Consider the following 15,827-nt stretch of genomic DNA (forward strand, 5'->3'; position numbering starts at 1 on the left):
AAGTAAAATGTTCGTTTCTGTGGCGCTTCTGTATATTATTTCGAAGGGATATATATAAACGTTACCATAGCGACCAGAGTCAGAGCGTTTGGGTAGTGGTCGAAAGTAGATGAGTAGAGCTTGTGAGTCTTAAGTCTGGTTTAGGCTGAAAGATTTAAGAATTGTCTGCCGATTCTCCAAACCTCTGGGACCACAGAGCTGATAAAAGTACAACAGGTTCGATCGGTTCGTGTGTCCAAGGCAGGAGCAACACAAACAGATTCCAGTCAAGAACATCCCGATTTCAGAGGATAATTCAGTAAAACCCCCCAACATAGTGGGAATTTAGAATAACCAAACACGGATGACGATGCAGAAGCAATAGTGATAGTTTGTGGACTCATTTTAAGAGATAAAAGATGTAACAAAAAGAAAAGGCGGTGGATGAAAGACGACGGGAGCAGCCGCTCTATTTGCTGCACTATGATTTGGAGGTGAATGTTATTTCATAGTTAACATTTTTAACTGAATAAACATAATAATGACCTTTAGATTTAATAATAAACATTTCCACATATCTCCGATATCTACCGGACTCTCAGTTGCGCGATATGTCAGCTGTTAGGGATTCCCTTCTGTTCTTACATCACCGCGCTTTCTGATTGGCTACCTGTCACATTCAACAGGTTGTGTTCTCGTTCAGGGAAAACACCACAGGCTGCATAAAAGGGCCAAGACAACCCAAATAGGGCTTATTCAGGATTTAGTGGGAACACCAACATACAGAAGCCTTATCTGACTGTTCATCCACCCTCCCCTTGTCACCCCCGCAACAAAATTTCCACGTCTTGACCGGTCCACGGTAATAAAAAGGTTGGGGACCACTGATTTAGCACATGCTAGTAGCAGACACAAAGGATCACCACTTTTACTGTTACAGTTACCGTTCGGAAATTACCGTAATCAGTTCTGTTAAATCTAATCTTGGCAACTTTTTCTTTTTCAACCTTAATAAATGTGATATTCAATTGACCTGTTATGCTGCATCGTTGTGGAAAACCTGGAGCGGCAGAGATATCTGCAGTTTATATGTGTATGTTTACTGGTTTAAAAAAAACAAACTTTGGGGTTGTGGCTTATAGTCCAGTGCGGCTCATAGTTCGGAAAATACGGACTAATCGTTCCTGGATTTTTTCTGTGAAGAACCCAGAAAATGTTATTTGATTGTGCTTTCTGGAAAACAATATATTTTTACATTTAGGCACTCCTGCAATCGTCACACTTTTTCTGTTACAAACTGACTCTGGCCCCCCACCAGAGAAGGGAAAAGTTATGTGGCCCTCATAGGAAAAAGTTTGGGGACCCCTGCTCTAAGGAATCAGAAAACGTATGATATGTCTACACTGTCTGTTTATGGGAGGCGATTATGAGCTGTAATTTGAAGTTACAGACTTGGGCTATAACCTTAACTGGTGTATATGTTGGGGGTTTAGTGGGGGTTTGTTTAGCGTGTCACTCGTGTCTAGTTTGTTAGTTATAAAAAAGTTAATCAGTAATGGTAGAAATGTACACTTACATAGACTTTAGGATGCTGTATTGGCCTATTTATCTGATTTTGTGAGCTTTGCCATCATGGGCTACACAACAGTAGCCCATGATGGCCACATAGAGACATAGCAGAATGAGGGAGGATACCACCCTCATTAAATGACAAATTCTGAGGTAAAAGTAAAAAAAATATATTATTTTCAGATGCTTAGGGTAATTCAGATTATTATATTACATTTCTGCCAACAGATGATTACCTTAGGCATATCGGTACCATCTACTTTATGCTGCTGAGGATGTTGATTTCAATCAGGCCCACAAATGAGTTTGTTAAAAAATAAAATCAGTAAGATGTAACCATTAAGGTTCAGCATGTAACTTTTATTTAAAAATCTATGTATTCATTAAAACTATCACTATGTTGTCCTGAGACCCTCTTCCTGGCTCTGATTGTTGTTTCAATTTAATACTGCAAAAAGGTAGAGGGGCTTGATTTTTCTTCACAGATTATTTGTCTCAGCATACTGTGACAACATGGTGACAGTTTCAACAAATATATAACAGAATTTTTTCCCTAAAATCTACATACTGCAGCATTGAACTGCCTTTGTTTGGAAGCTGTTCCTGCCCTCTGATAGCTACACAATTTAGCTGAATAGCCTTCCCCTGTACCTTCAATTTCTACTACTCTGAGCAAAGTTTAGTGCTGGTTTACAGTTACAGACCTTGAAATAGTGGTGACTTTTTGTATTTATTTTTTCAGATAACAGTAAATTTTTCAGTTATTAACAGTAAATTAGGTTCTTCACCATTTGAGTATCAATCCATTTGGAAATAATCCAGTGTGTGTTTGTAAATAAGGATACTAAGACACCTGCAGGAACCAAAGGTTTCATTTTAAAAGCCAGAGCAGCTACCAGATACTATCTGACCTCAGAAAACAGACTTCAGTCTCTAAGGTAACTTAAAGTGCTTTTCTACTAGCAAGTCGCGCACTAACCGGTTAGTGCGTAGTTTGGTTCTCCCCCTGGTAGTGAGTTTTTCCAGTACCCGCTCTGTTCCTCTCTGTTGTTCTCTATTGAAGGCCTTTAGCGCAGCAATTGTTCAATTCCCCGCTGAGGTTTGCAGTGACACTCAGCCATTGAGAACTTCAAGGTTATGGTTCAGATGGACTCAAAGATATTTCATTTTGTTTTATAGAAATGTATTGCTGGCCCAAACATAATGATAAAGGCTTCAATCATATGAAATCACTTTGGTCCATACCCTGATCGGTCCGACTAGTACTACCGTTGAAGTAGATTTGGAAATCTGAGAACAGCCAGCCAGAGCCGGATCTGCTAAAGGAAAATGAATCTGGCCGAGGTAGACTGAGGCCAAACCAGCTAGAGGCAGGCTGGTGGAAAAGCACCTTTAGGAACATGACAGACAACGAGCCCACAGAAAGTGTGAGACATTATGACCTACAGAAGCCTGGGATAGAGACGGACAGATATTCCTTTGTAGAACTTATGGAGAAGAGCTGGGTAAACCCTCTAAGACAGCATCAGTCAGACATAGTCGGTCTTTTCACCAGATTTATTGTATCACTAAACAGTCAGTGATTTGCTGTAAGCTCATCATGCTGGAGAGGAAGCTTATAAAAAGTTCAGAACAGGTCATTTAGAAAAACACTTACTAACAACCACATTCCATGACACAATAAAAACATTCTTAAGCTTCAAAAATAGTGGGGTAACTCTTTTACGCCAATGTTTTAGCTATCTAACAAAAGGAAAGAAAGCAGATTGAAATATTTTTGAGTGTATCATAATAGTTTAACAAAGAAGAGACCTTCAGATTTAAGAAGTCTTTGGTCATCCACTAGATCCATTGCCTTGACTCATGTTCATAACTCTAGCAAGTTTCCTCTTGCAAGAGAGTTGGAAGAATCAGTTGATGTTGAAAAATAGTCTGCATGGACCATTGGTGGAATGAAAGTTGTTCAAAAACTAAATGTTGATGGCAAGACTTATTATAATAAGCATACTGATATTACTTTATACCTACGTTAGAATGCTGGATGTGGATTACAGTTCAGCTTTTAACTCCATCAACTCCTGACAAGTTGGTGGAGAGGCTAGAGTCCCTGCTAGGAGAAGGACTGTGCTGGTGGATCAGGGATTTTTAAACTAACAAACTCCAGCAGGTCCAAATCAACTCCCTTACCTTCTCCACGGTCACACTGGCACCAGTATGCCCCAAGGCTGTGTCCTCAGCATCCTTTACTTCCAATTTACCCATGACTGCAAAGCCACCCAGAATAATATCGTCTTGTTCAAAAATGCGGATGACATAACTATATACAGAAGAGGTTCAAAGGCTAATAACATGGTAAACCAATGGTGAAGGGAGAATTCCCTTACCTTGAATACTAAGAAGACAAAGGAAATAATCCTCAACTTCAGGACAAAGAGAACAATCCATCCAGGGCTGAGCATAGATGGTGAGCAAGAAGAAAGGGTCAGCAGTTTCACATTTTTGGGAGTCTACATCTCAAAGGATTTCAACTGGACCTTTAAAACCAAATACCTCTTTAAAAAAGCCCAGCAGAGACTCATTTTTTCTGAGAACCCTCAGGCGGTGTCATCTGTCCAAGAAGCTGATGACCAGATTCTGTCACTGACTTACTGCTGTACAGTGTAGGTACTCCGACTGTACAGCAGCAGACAAGGTACCACTCTACTCCAGTTTTCCTGGAACATTAAGTTGCTTCTCCACCATTAGCATATTTAGAAGCACGAACATTAGATTGACTGGCAGCGCTAAGAGAACAACCAGTCAAAAACACCCAGTCAGGAGGAGGGTCTTAGCACTGTCAATCAACTCATGTTCATGCTTCTAAATATGCTAATGGTAGAGCAGCAACCAACTTAATGTTCCAGGAAAACCAGGGTAGAGCAGTGCCTGTATGACTGACAGCGCTAAGACCCTCTTCGCGCTCCGATTCTGACAGAGCAGAATATTTGTTCAAATGACAGCAGGTCCAGTAGCGCAACTACACATTATTCAGGTGGAAAGCGAGTTCACTCTCAGGTCATATATTAAAAGCGAGTTCACTCGCTTTCCACCGCTCCCCTCCCCCCCCCGAGGCGACGATACGTGAATGGTAAAACTTGCTACATTTACCTCATTATGTGCGCGAGGTGAAAGAGCGTAAGGTGCGCTGAAGTGTATGGATAAACATCATCGGCGCGCCGCCCCCTCCAGACGGGGTTATGGTGCCCCCTCCAGCGCTGCGCCCCTATGCGTTGCATGTGCTGCAATACCCACTTTTTGCGCCACTCAGCAGGTCCTCAGGGAGAAGGCAGAGGAGCTAATTCTTTTCACAGATTATCCATCTTATATTTTCAGGACATAGTGATCATTTTAATTAATTAAAAAAAATATTTTTTTAATAAACGTAAAAAAAAAACATACTGCAGCTTTATCTAGAGAACAGGAGACAGTCATGCAGTCATATATTAAAAACTGAACTGACTGGACATACAAATTAATTGACTTAAAGTTATACATTTACATATTTTTCCTTTTAAATATTTTTTGTTGACTATAAACTTTTATACTTTGAGCAATTTTTCACTTTTTTATTGGCAATTCTTTTACTCAAGGCAATACATTTTAATGTCAGCATATGATGACAATAAAATTCTTTGTCTTTGTCTGACTATGATCTGCCTATCTATATAGCCAGCTAGATGGTACAGGTTTATGTCCTCACATCTAATAGTCTAATAGCTTACTATCTTGCTATGAATTTCTCCATCTATTAAGACTGTATGTGAGGACCCCCAGCATCAGGAACAGTTAGGTAGCATGCAAGCTACCCGATTTGCAAACAGGCCGAAGAGCTCAGAAATATGCAAGCTCTAATGTTGCACCAAGACTGCTTTGAAATATAAGACTGCATGCTGGTAAGGTAGTTTAGGCAATGAATTTAGGTGTGTATAACAAGGGACACATCTAAACGTTGCAGGACTCTGGCCCTTGAGGAACACAGTTTGAGACCACTGCCTTAGTCTGTTGAGTGTTGCAGTTGTTAACTTCCTCTCAGGTACAGCTGGGTTAAAAGAAATGTGGTAGTAAATGAATAACAAAGGCCATTCAATGCTGCTGGTCACCTGAAGCATTCTGTAGCATTCGGTGTACTTCTAAAGCTCCTCCTTAGTTGCATCTTTTCGGGGTTGGTACTGCCTCTAGTGGCGTGGGGGTGGTAACACAACTAACATAATTATATAATGTATGTTACGTCCACCAGGCTCATTTGATGGGGCAACATTAATGGAGACCACACAAGGATTTAATGTGTAAATGAAAGTAGAATTTATTAAGTTATATGAAAGAAATAACCCTGAAAAAAAGAAATGCCTGAAATAAGAAACCAAAATAGATTAAAGCAAAACCTATAAATAACCAGAAATGAGCAAATGCAAAACCTAACAAAACTCAACCAAAAGATACAAACCAAACCAAGTGGGGATCTGAGGAGAGGGAAGGGAAAAGCCTCCTCTCTGCTGTACGCCTAGCAGCTTTAAAGCTGCAGGACGCCAATCAGGGGAACACCCAACACCTGCAGGGCCTGACTGCAGAACCCTGCAAGGAAAAAGAGGGCAGGGCCCCACTGATGCCGTAACATGTATAATATAATATGCATTACTAAATCAAAATATATACATATACACCAGTTAAGGTTATAGCCCAAGTCTGTAACTTCAAATTACAGCTCATAATCGCCTCCCATAGACAGACAGTATAGACATATCATACATTTTCTAATTCCTTAGAGTCTGTTGAGTATTTTGGTCATTAACTCTTGTGTCCCTGATGTCCCTGGATACCACTGGGATGAAAGAAATGTATCTAGTTTGGTCAACAGGTGTGGAAAAATGTGTAATAATTTTTGTTTAACGACCTCTAATGACCTCTGTGTTGGTCAGAGAAACTCAAAACATGGCTTAAATGAAAGCCAAGAGTGTCCCCTTTAAGATGATACCAAATATTGCATTATAGACCTTTGACAAATGCCCATACCATGACCCTAAACCAGAGATACACCAGTCTCAAAAAACAGAATTTTTCCAAAGGGGTTGTTTACTTCATGAGATAACTATGACTCAGCTACCATTTTGGAAGGGCTATCATACCAAAATATTAACTAGAGACATGTATCTTTTCAAAAAACATTGATAGACTTTGCCACCCTGAAATGGACAAAAATGTCAAATGTTGGCCTCTGGCCCATGGACTAGAACCACTGGTCTAAAACATGACTTAATAAGTTAATAAATAGCTTTTTTCTCACTTCATATTGTTTCTGAACTGTTCATGATATGCTAGAGCCTCAATTCTCCACCTTTTGCCCCCCTCGGAGTTCGAAGCTTTCGTCAACTGCCAGCCTTTAAAGGTTCTCCGCTACAACATTGTTTGTTACAAAATATCCAAAGTAAAAGTAAAGAGAGATGAACTAATTGTATTTCATGTAATTAGGTTCAATTTCAACAACACATCGCAGCTTGAGAACACCGCTATCACCAGAGATTTTATTTAATTTAACATGAGAGTGCTTGCGCGTTTATCTCCAAAGCACAGTGGTTGCCAAGGGGATTGGTGCGTTTGATTAAATAGACTTGGTAATTTTGCAAAGGTGGTGCACTAATACTAAAAACCTCCGCTTGCTTTGGGACAGGACGAACAATAAATCATTTACCATCTACAAACCTTTACATAAAAACCGCGAGAACAACTAAATTGTTAAAATGTTCAAACAAAATCGAAACTTGACCAGCATGCAGAGAAAAATAACGTCCTTATTCAAAAGAAAAGACAGGGAGACCGGAGCTGAGAAGATACCCAACAAAATTTTTTAAAAAACAGCTGATGAAGATTATGAGCAATCTGAGAGTCAGAGTGAGGAGACGCCACGTCACGAAGATGAAGTGATAGCCGCTTCAGAACAAACAGGTCATGATGCTAGGCCTACTCATTATTCTTCTGCTTGGACACAGGAACAATATAGCCAGTTTAAAATCAGAAATGAATGGTTATATGCTAGAAATGGAAAACTGGGATGCAGTCCATGCCATGACGTTCAAAATTTAGGTGTCATGGCATCTCGCGGTGTCAATATTGCCAGTCAGTGGGCTGAGGAAAATGTAGCTCCGTTTTATAGCAATTCAAGAGCTACCCAGCTTTTATCACTTAGAAAAAAAATTCATAAGCACAGAAAGTCCCAGGCACACACAGAAGCAATTAAGATTCTTCAGACAGCAAAAAAAGACATTCTTCTGAACGTGAACGCGACCAGTCAGGAGTCTGCATTGGAGTCGACTGCCAGGGTGTTCAGAACAGCATATTATGTGGCCAAACAAAACAAGCCATTTACTGACTTTCAGAGTCTTATTGAGCTGCAACAAGCCAATTCTGCTGATTTGGGTCATGTTTTGCACAGCAAAACAGTCTGTGTTGATATAATTGACCATGTGTCTTCTCAGATAAAAAAGGAACTCCTGAGTAAGATAATAGAAAATAGGTGTAAAATCACAGTGTTGGCTGATGAGTCAACCAGTGTAGGGCACAAATCAACATTAATTGTATTTTTGAAAGCCAGCATTGATGGAGAATCCATTGCTTTCCCCTGGATTTGGTTGAGCTACAGGGCCTGTCCGCAGTTCATATCAAACAAATTATGAACTGCTTGTTCCAGAGTGGCTTCACCACTGAATTGCTGCAGGAAGTTTTTATTGGATTTTGCAGTGATGGGGCAAGTGTGATGCTGGGAGGGAAGTCAGGTGTTGGGAAGTTGCTCCAGGATGATTTTCCACACATTGTTCTGTGGCACTGCCTTAATCACAGACTGGAGCTTGCTGTGGACCAGGCATTAGAAGCAACAGTGGGGACAAAAGACTTCCAGGCCTTCCTTGACAGCCTGTACTCATTGTACAGCCAGTCACCAAAAAATATGAGGGAACTAAGTGAATGTGCGCAATTTGAACATGACACTCAGAAGAATAGAAAGAGTTTTCAGTGTCCGCTGGGTTGCTTCTTCATACAGGACAGACAGTGCAGTATGGCATTCTTATCCAGCATTGGCGCAACTTTTCATTGATGCATCAGAGGATAAGACAAGGGACAGCAGAGAGAGGGCTAAATTCCAAGGTCTGCTGTCTAAGCTGTGCTCTGTAAATTTCCTAAAAAGTCTTGCTCTGATGACAGATGTCCTGGCTGAACTAAAGAACTTGTCAGAGCATCTTCAGAACAGGAAGACCACACTCCCAAAGGCCCATGAGATCATGACAATGTATGTCAAACGCATTGAAAGTCTCAGTTCATACCCAGGACAACATGTAGTTGAAGCAAGCCAGGCAAAGGAAGGGATGAAATTCAAAGGAGTACAGCTAAGTTAAGAGATGGCAGGTCTCCCATTATTGACTCTGCACAGTTTGTTCAAGCAGTGGCAGAAAGTTTGAAAGAGACTGTTTTCAACTGCAGCTACAGTAACAGAGTGCGGGCCAGTGTCGCAGCCAACAGAAGAGAAACTTACAGTAGACTTCTAAATCAAATAGCAGTCCTTAACCCTGACAAGTGGGACAATGACAATCCACGACATGAAGAAGATGAGGTAAAGGCTTTGTGCCATCTCCTACATCTGAATGAACACGAGGCCCACCTTGGATTCATTGAGTACAAGGCAAGTGGAGGACGATTACTTTATACCTACGTTAGAATGCTGGATGTGGATTACAGTTCAGCTTTTAACTCCATCAACTCCTAACAAGATGAAGAAATTGCTTGTGGAGGTGGATACATTATCAGCAAGTAATGCAGACTGTGAGCGTGGGTTCAGTACCATGAATAATATCACTGAGGACAGGAACAAACTGATTACCAAGAATGCTGCAAACCTCCTCTTTGTCAGCTCAGTTGGACCACCATGCATGCAATGGAACTTTCAAAGCCTTATGTGAAGACCTGGCTGGGCAAAGGAAGAAAAGCAGCTCATGCAACAACTGGCATGGTATGCCAACACTCTGAAGAAGACAACTACTTTAGGCCTTTGTGGAAAATCTTTTAGGAGTTATGTTTTGATGAGGGGTAGATACACTTTTGGGTTTTGTTCATGGCCATCTGTTTATATCAGTTTGTTACACTGTTGTTCCAGGTATCAAATTGGGATTTCTTTTGCTTTTTGCTGTTGTAGTACTGAAAATTTCACATAACACTGTTAAAACAAGCACTTATTTAAATTTTTATGTTTTATGTGTATACTGTAATGATTAATTATTTAGACAATAATTAATCTATAATTATTAAGTGTTCATTAGTGCTGTTTACCTGTTACTGTTCCTTTAAGTTAGGAGACATTTTCTGCTTACACAAAGAATGTTTTCTTTGTGGCACTTTTGAGAGGGAGGGGGTTGTTGATTAAGGACTAAAAGTGTTGACTTTATTATATTATGCGCTGCCCTGGTGTCCTGGTGTTGTTACACTTTAATAAATCAATGTTCAGAGCAAAAGGTTTATCTGGTGCTTAGTTGTCCTAACAGAACATTATAATACATCAGAAAATTATTTGTCAATGAAAAAAATATATTATAATAATATTACATATGAAAAAATATATATACCACACAGGTAGGCAACAGCTGACAATAAAAAAAGAGATGTGCCGATCAGGTTTTTTCCTGCCGATACCGATCACCATGAGGGCCGATCACCAATACCGATCACATTATTATTATTTTTTTTTATCATAAACACTACGGGTTACATTATGTGGAAAAAGGAACCATGAATTCATCTTAATTTAGACAAAAACTTGTTTTTAATAACTTTTTCCAAGAAGAAAACATAACTAAACAGGCATTCTGCAAACTGTACTGCTATCGGTAATACTAGCTTACAATAAACAATCCAGAGTTACTGAATGAAAACTTCCTGATCGCATGGCGGCTAGCTGATTACTGCTAGTTCTGAGTGGCTGTTTCTGACTGAGTGGAGTAATTATACAGAGCAGGGAAGAGATCGATTATTTTTTTAGAGATGATCTGTCTCATGTTAGGACAGCGAAAGTTTTAATACGTATGTAAAATGTATTTTTTTACTTTAGATGCTGCAGCTTTAAACAAAGGTTCAGTGTGAGAGTCACTACCAGGTGGAGCAGAAGCGGCGCTCCGTCTGTGAAATATTACTACCTGTAGCGCGTAGCAGCGGTTCAACAGCGAAAGCAGAACCAGCGTCTTACATCACAGCTCGAAGTCTTAAATAATTTTGCGGGTTATTTGTTTAGCTTTCTGACCGTCATGCTAATCCGGGTGAGTGTTTGTAGCTGTGCCCTGCTTTACCTGCTATCTGATCCTCCATATGTCTTTTTTACTGCAGTGAGTCTCGATGTAGCCAAACTCCGTCAAGTATGGCATTGTTTTTATGTCGTATTAGCTTTGTTGTGTTGATGCATTTTTACGTGCTTCAATTTTCCGCAGCAACTTCTCCATTCACTCAGTGCGTTATAGTTCCACATTGCTTAGGATTTTTTGCTGCGCGTTTGCGCAGTGTGAAGAAAAGAGGAGACCAGCTGCACAGGCAGGCTGCGAAATGAGATGCAGGAGATCGGTATTGGCAACAAGAGCTAATGATCGCCGATCACCGATCATGTACTTTTTCACGAAAATCGGCCGATTATGATCGGTGACCGATCAATCGGCATACCTCTTTATATATATATATATATATATATATATATTTTTTTTTTTTTTTGTCATAGTACCCCCAAGAATTTAAAACTACTTTCACCCCTGGTAATAGGTACAAGGGACAAGTTAAATATATGAATATGTTGGTAATTTTTTTCCATAATTCATTAAATGCTAGTGAAATGGAGGCAAACAGTAGTCTGTAGCTAAGCTAACTATGCTAAATGGTTGATAATCTCACAGTCTACTCACCTCTCGGAGAAAAACTGGGTTATAAATGAACACTCTTGCCTTTTTCTCTCTCTCCGTCTCTCTATTTTGTTTTTGAAAACTTAATTTTATAACTTTTCTTAACAGCATAGTAACTGCCACAGTCGTTTCACAGCAGCTGTATTCAGCTGCAGCTTCTACTTACTGCAGCTGAACAGCGTCACAGTCAAGCGCAAACCATTTCATGCACATCCAGGGGGGTTCAGGGCAAAAACGGATGTGTGTTTTTCGGTCTGGGAGGGGTAACGTAAAATTTTTACTGCTAAAAACAATCTTTGAAATTACAAAATGATTAATTTTGTAATTGACAGGGCCTCGATTTTTTTTATTTTATTTCTATGAACAAAATACAAATAATTAAATTGTGGAGGGCCCCCTGCTGGTCAAGGCCCCTAGAATTGTCATCACTTCCCCCCCTATACCGCCCCCCTGCTTCTAACTCAAGTAAACTCTGAAAGTAAGCAAAGTAATAATAAATAATACCAAGGGAAAAAGTATATGAATAAATAAACTTGTGATCAAAAATACAATAATCAATATAATAGAAAACACTCAGTATGTTCCGATGACATCACTACGGGTGCGTTCACACTGCAGCCTGAAGTGACCCAATTCCAATTTTTTGGCAAATCCGATTTTTTTGCCGGGGCCCCCAGGTGAAAAAAAAAGTATACTAAATTTTAACATACTTTAGTATACTTTTATCGATGAAACGCAGATTGGCGTAACATAACACCGGAAACAACCCTGCTTGAAAATAGAACCGGGAAAATGTTTGGAACTGAAAACAACAGGTTAGGATGGATATGCTAACTGAAGCAGGAACACCGCGTGTGCACCCACGATGAACCGCGTTAGTTTAAACTGCAACAGAAGTTAAGTTAGCGATTGTGTTTGTTTGTGTGTGCGGGCGTGCTCGCATGCTGACACGGACTCATAATCCCGGCTCGTCACGGCCCCTCCATCACATAGAATAATCATTACTGATGTTCAGCTACTAATTCTTCTGTTTGTTTTTGAAAATTTGTTTCCCAATATTTTGGTATTACTGTGTAAACATAGTTGAAAGATCAAGTTTGTCCTTGATTCCCTTGCGTAAAATAGGACCACAGCCTATGACAAGACATATTAATCTTGACAGGACAACACACACTTTTTGCAGCAATAAATGACTTAGAAATATCAATTGGAGTCATTCTGAAATACAACACTTCTTTTTTTTACTCAGAATTCCACAGCAAAGCTGCTAACAGCATCCATGTTTTTGTGGTAGAAAATTATTTAATCCATCCTGAGGAAGCAGAAGCAGGTAATAAATCTGATCTATAGCGCATATGTTGCCCATGATGAAAACAGTCCTGACGGCCAATTTATACTAAAGAAAATTGGAATGCAAACACAATCATCATTAAATACTCATCAAAGTGTCTGTCTGGCAGCAGCAGGCCTCCTTACACTGCAAAAACACAAACTCTTACCAAGTATTTCTATCTAGTTTCTAGAGCAAATCTTCTTGGACACCTCAAATAAGACAAAATTAACATAAAAGTAACTTTTGAGCAAGCTATACGAACTTGTTTCAAGTAAATAATTTTTTAATATACTTTTTTTTTTTCTTAACTTTTAGTTCCACTGGCAGATTTGTTCACTTACGACAATACATTTTTCTCATAGGTGAAAAAAAATCTACCAGTGGAACAAGTACTTCATCTAAAATCATAAAAAAGTATCCAGTTTAGGCCTGTCGCGATAAACGATAAATCAATTAATCACACGATAAATTAAACCCATCGACCTCATTTTAATTATCGGCTTTATCGTCTCTTCCTGCCTTTTTTCTTTCTGTTGATGACACTGAATGAAAAAAGGCTCAGCTCCGGTGCTCTTCACTGACCCTCCCTTCCCATTTCCTTAGTGTAATGTCCAGCGCACACTACACTAGTTGTCGGCCGATTGTCGGCCTATTTTCAAAACCTGAGATCACACATTAGCCGACAGAAATCCTAGGTATAACGGTTCGATCGGATTCGTCGTGCCGTGTGGTGTCCAGCCACATGGGCCCAAAATAATTTTAATTTCAGGCATTAATCAATGCTTTACTATAATCTACCTGTGATGCATGTGGCTAGAGTCAGCGTAAAGTCCTGACAGAATGAAAATCATTGTAACCTATTTATGTCAAGTTAACGATGAACAGCTGAAACTTACCGGGTTTATTAACTGCGGTAGCAATTTGGCTCCAACTCCTTCCCTTGTCACATTCTTTGCAGCGCGGAGGAGAATACGCGCTTTCTGATTGGCTACTTGTCACATTCATCAGGCTGCGTTGACTCTTCCAGTCGGGGAAAACCCCTGATTTAGATCGGAGCGGCCACAACGATCTACCGTAACACACCACACACTACAGGATGATCGGTTACGAAATCACCAGCGACAATCTTAGAACGGCCAACGATCTAAGATTTTCGTAAAGGGAAAATAGGGGCAAAAAATTGTGTAGTGTGAACTACTGCATTAGGTAGTGGGATGTGCTCATCTTCTCTATTTAAATCTAGTGATTACTGAAGGGCAATATAGTATACAGACTTCATAATCTGCACTCTTTTGGTTGAATGCAATATTTATTTCCACTTTGGCATTATGTTGTTTAGTTTTAATTCAAGTACGTTTTTTGTTAATGGAGACTGAGAATCCATTAACACTGGAACTGATTTAGTTTATCAGTTCCAGTGTTATGTGTTCTTTTGAAAATAAAGTGCATCTATCCATGTCTGGAAATCGCATGCATTATTAGTCATTTCCATTAAATCAGTGTCAAAAGGTCTTGAAACAATATTATCGTTTATCGCAATAATTTTTTAGACAATTAATCATCCAGTATGTAACGGGATTAGGCCTGTTATCGTGACAGGCCTAATCCCGTTACATGAAAGCTGAACCACTCTCACCCCTTCGTCCTTTTCCAGCTCCAGTCCCATCTCCTGAAGGTTTTGCTCAAACTCCTCCCGCTTGAAGCGCTTGTCATCCTCATGATAATTAGCCTGTTGTTCTGTGGCTGCAACCTCTGGGTCTTCCTTCAGCTGCAGTGGCGCTCGGCTGCTCCTGGAGCTCAGGCTGCGCCAAAGCCGATGGAAGTAGCCGTTGTCACTCAGCTTGGATGACTGGCGCCGGATGGCGCTGGGCTTCTGGATACCATAGGTCAGAACATAGTCCACACGCCGCTGTCCATCAGAGAAGTACGGACCAAGGGGCAGATGCAGGAGTGAGCCATCGCTCGCATACAGAGTTTTCATTGGCTGGAAAAAGGACAGTTGTATCAGAGATACATTCAGCAAAAGTGTTATTTAATAACAAGAAAGCAAAACAAGTCAACAGCCATCAGACTCACAAGCATACCTTCATTTGGATCTCACACAAAGCATGAAATGGGAAGAGATTTTCCCTGCACAGAGTTGCTCAAAATTCATATAATACCTTCTTCCTAATTTTTCTAACTTCTCTAAATCAGCTACATATTCAGCAACTGATGACATTCGGAAAAAACCTTCAAACAAAATCTGAATTGCCTGGCTAATGTAGACTGCACAAGCTGATTTCAGGTTTCAATAAAATTCTAGCAAATACCAGTAAGACATATAGTGCAAAATTCACTTTTTAAGCCCTTAAATATTTTGTATAAATTAAGTGTCTAGGAGGAAATAGTCTGAATGGTTAGTGCTCCGTTTGTGCCATTAAAATTTTCGTTTGTGCAGCTTTGGTTTCTGAGATATTAAATAATTTTTTAGGTCATCTAGAGTTCACCATCCCCCCATATTGCTCCAAAACAAACCAAAGTGGGCTAGTTCGTTAGTGCTCTGTTTGTGCAGGTTTGTGCCATTAAAACTGTCATTTGTGCAACTTTCGTCTTTGAGTTAAGTTATAATTTTGGCCAATGACGTCATCGTCACCCCATTTTGTTCCAAAACAAACCAAAGTGGGATAGTTCATTAGTGCTCAGTTTGTGCAGGTTTGTGCCGTTGAAACTGTCATTTGTGCAACTTTAGTCTTTGAGATATTAAGTTATAATTTTGGCCGATGACGTCACCGTCACCTCATCTTGTTCCAAAACAAACCAAAGTGGGCTACTTCGTTATTGCTCCGTTTGTGCAGGTTTGTGCCGTTGAAACTGTCATTTGTGCAACTTTCGTCTTTGAGATATTAAAAGTTAGGGGCGCAAACAATTTAAAGATAATAACACAGAAGAAGAAGTAAAAGGGAGGGGCTTCCAATCTTAAAGTAACACGGTTAAAACAATGACAGAAG

General features: G+C 39.9%; 2 protein-coding genes across 3 annotated transcripts in view; one reads left to right on the forward strand and one right to left on the reverse strand.

Moving 5' to 3' along the window:
* Nucleotides 1-15,827, reverse strand: part of LOC145551021 (anoctamin-1-like) — a 43,091-nt gene that overhangs the window by 11,900 nt on the left and 15,364 nt on the right. For both annotated transcript variants that reach the window (XM_081604890.1, XM_081604889.1), the window contains exon 3: nt 14,474-14,821. In XM_081604890.1, the coding sequence (XP_081461016.1) occupies nt 14,474-14,821 (348 nt within the window). The remainder of the gene's footprint in view (nt 1-14,473; nt 14,822-15,827) is intronic.
* Nucleotides 7,671-8,791, forward strand: LOC145550985 (E3 SUMO-protein ligase KIAA1586-like). Its single transcript, XM_081604852.1, is given in 3 exon segments — nt 7,671-8,205; nt 8,208-8,502; nt 8,779-8,791. Coding segments are annotated over 3 exon segments (843 nt in total).

This window comes from Poecilia reticulata, chromosome 3 (genome assembly GCF_904066995.2).
Source record: "Poecilia reticulata chromosome 3, P_reticulata-male-v2, whole genome shotgun sequence".
In the NCBI taxonomy this organism is placed as follows: domain Eukaryota; kingdom Metazoa; phylum Chordata; class Actinopteri; order Cyprinodontiformes; family Poeciliidae; genus Poecilia; species Poecilia reticulata.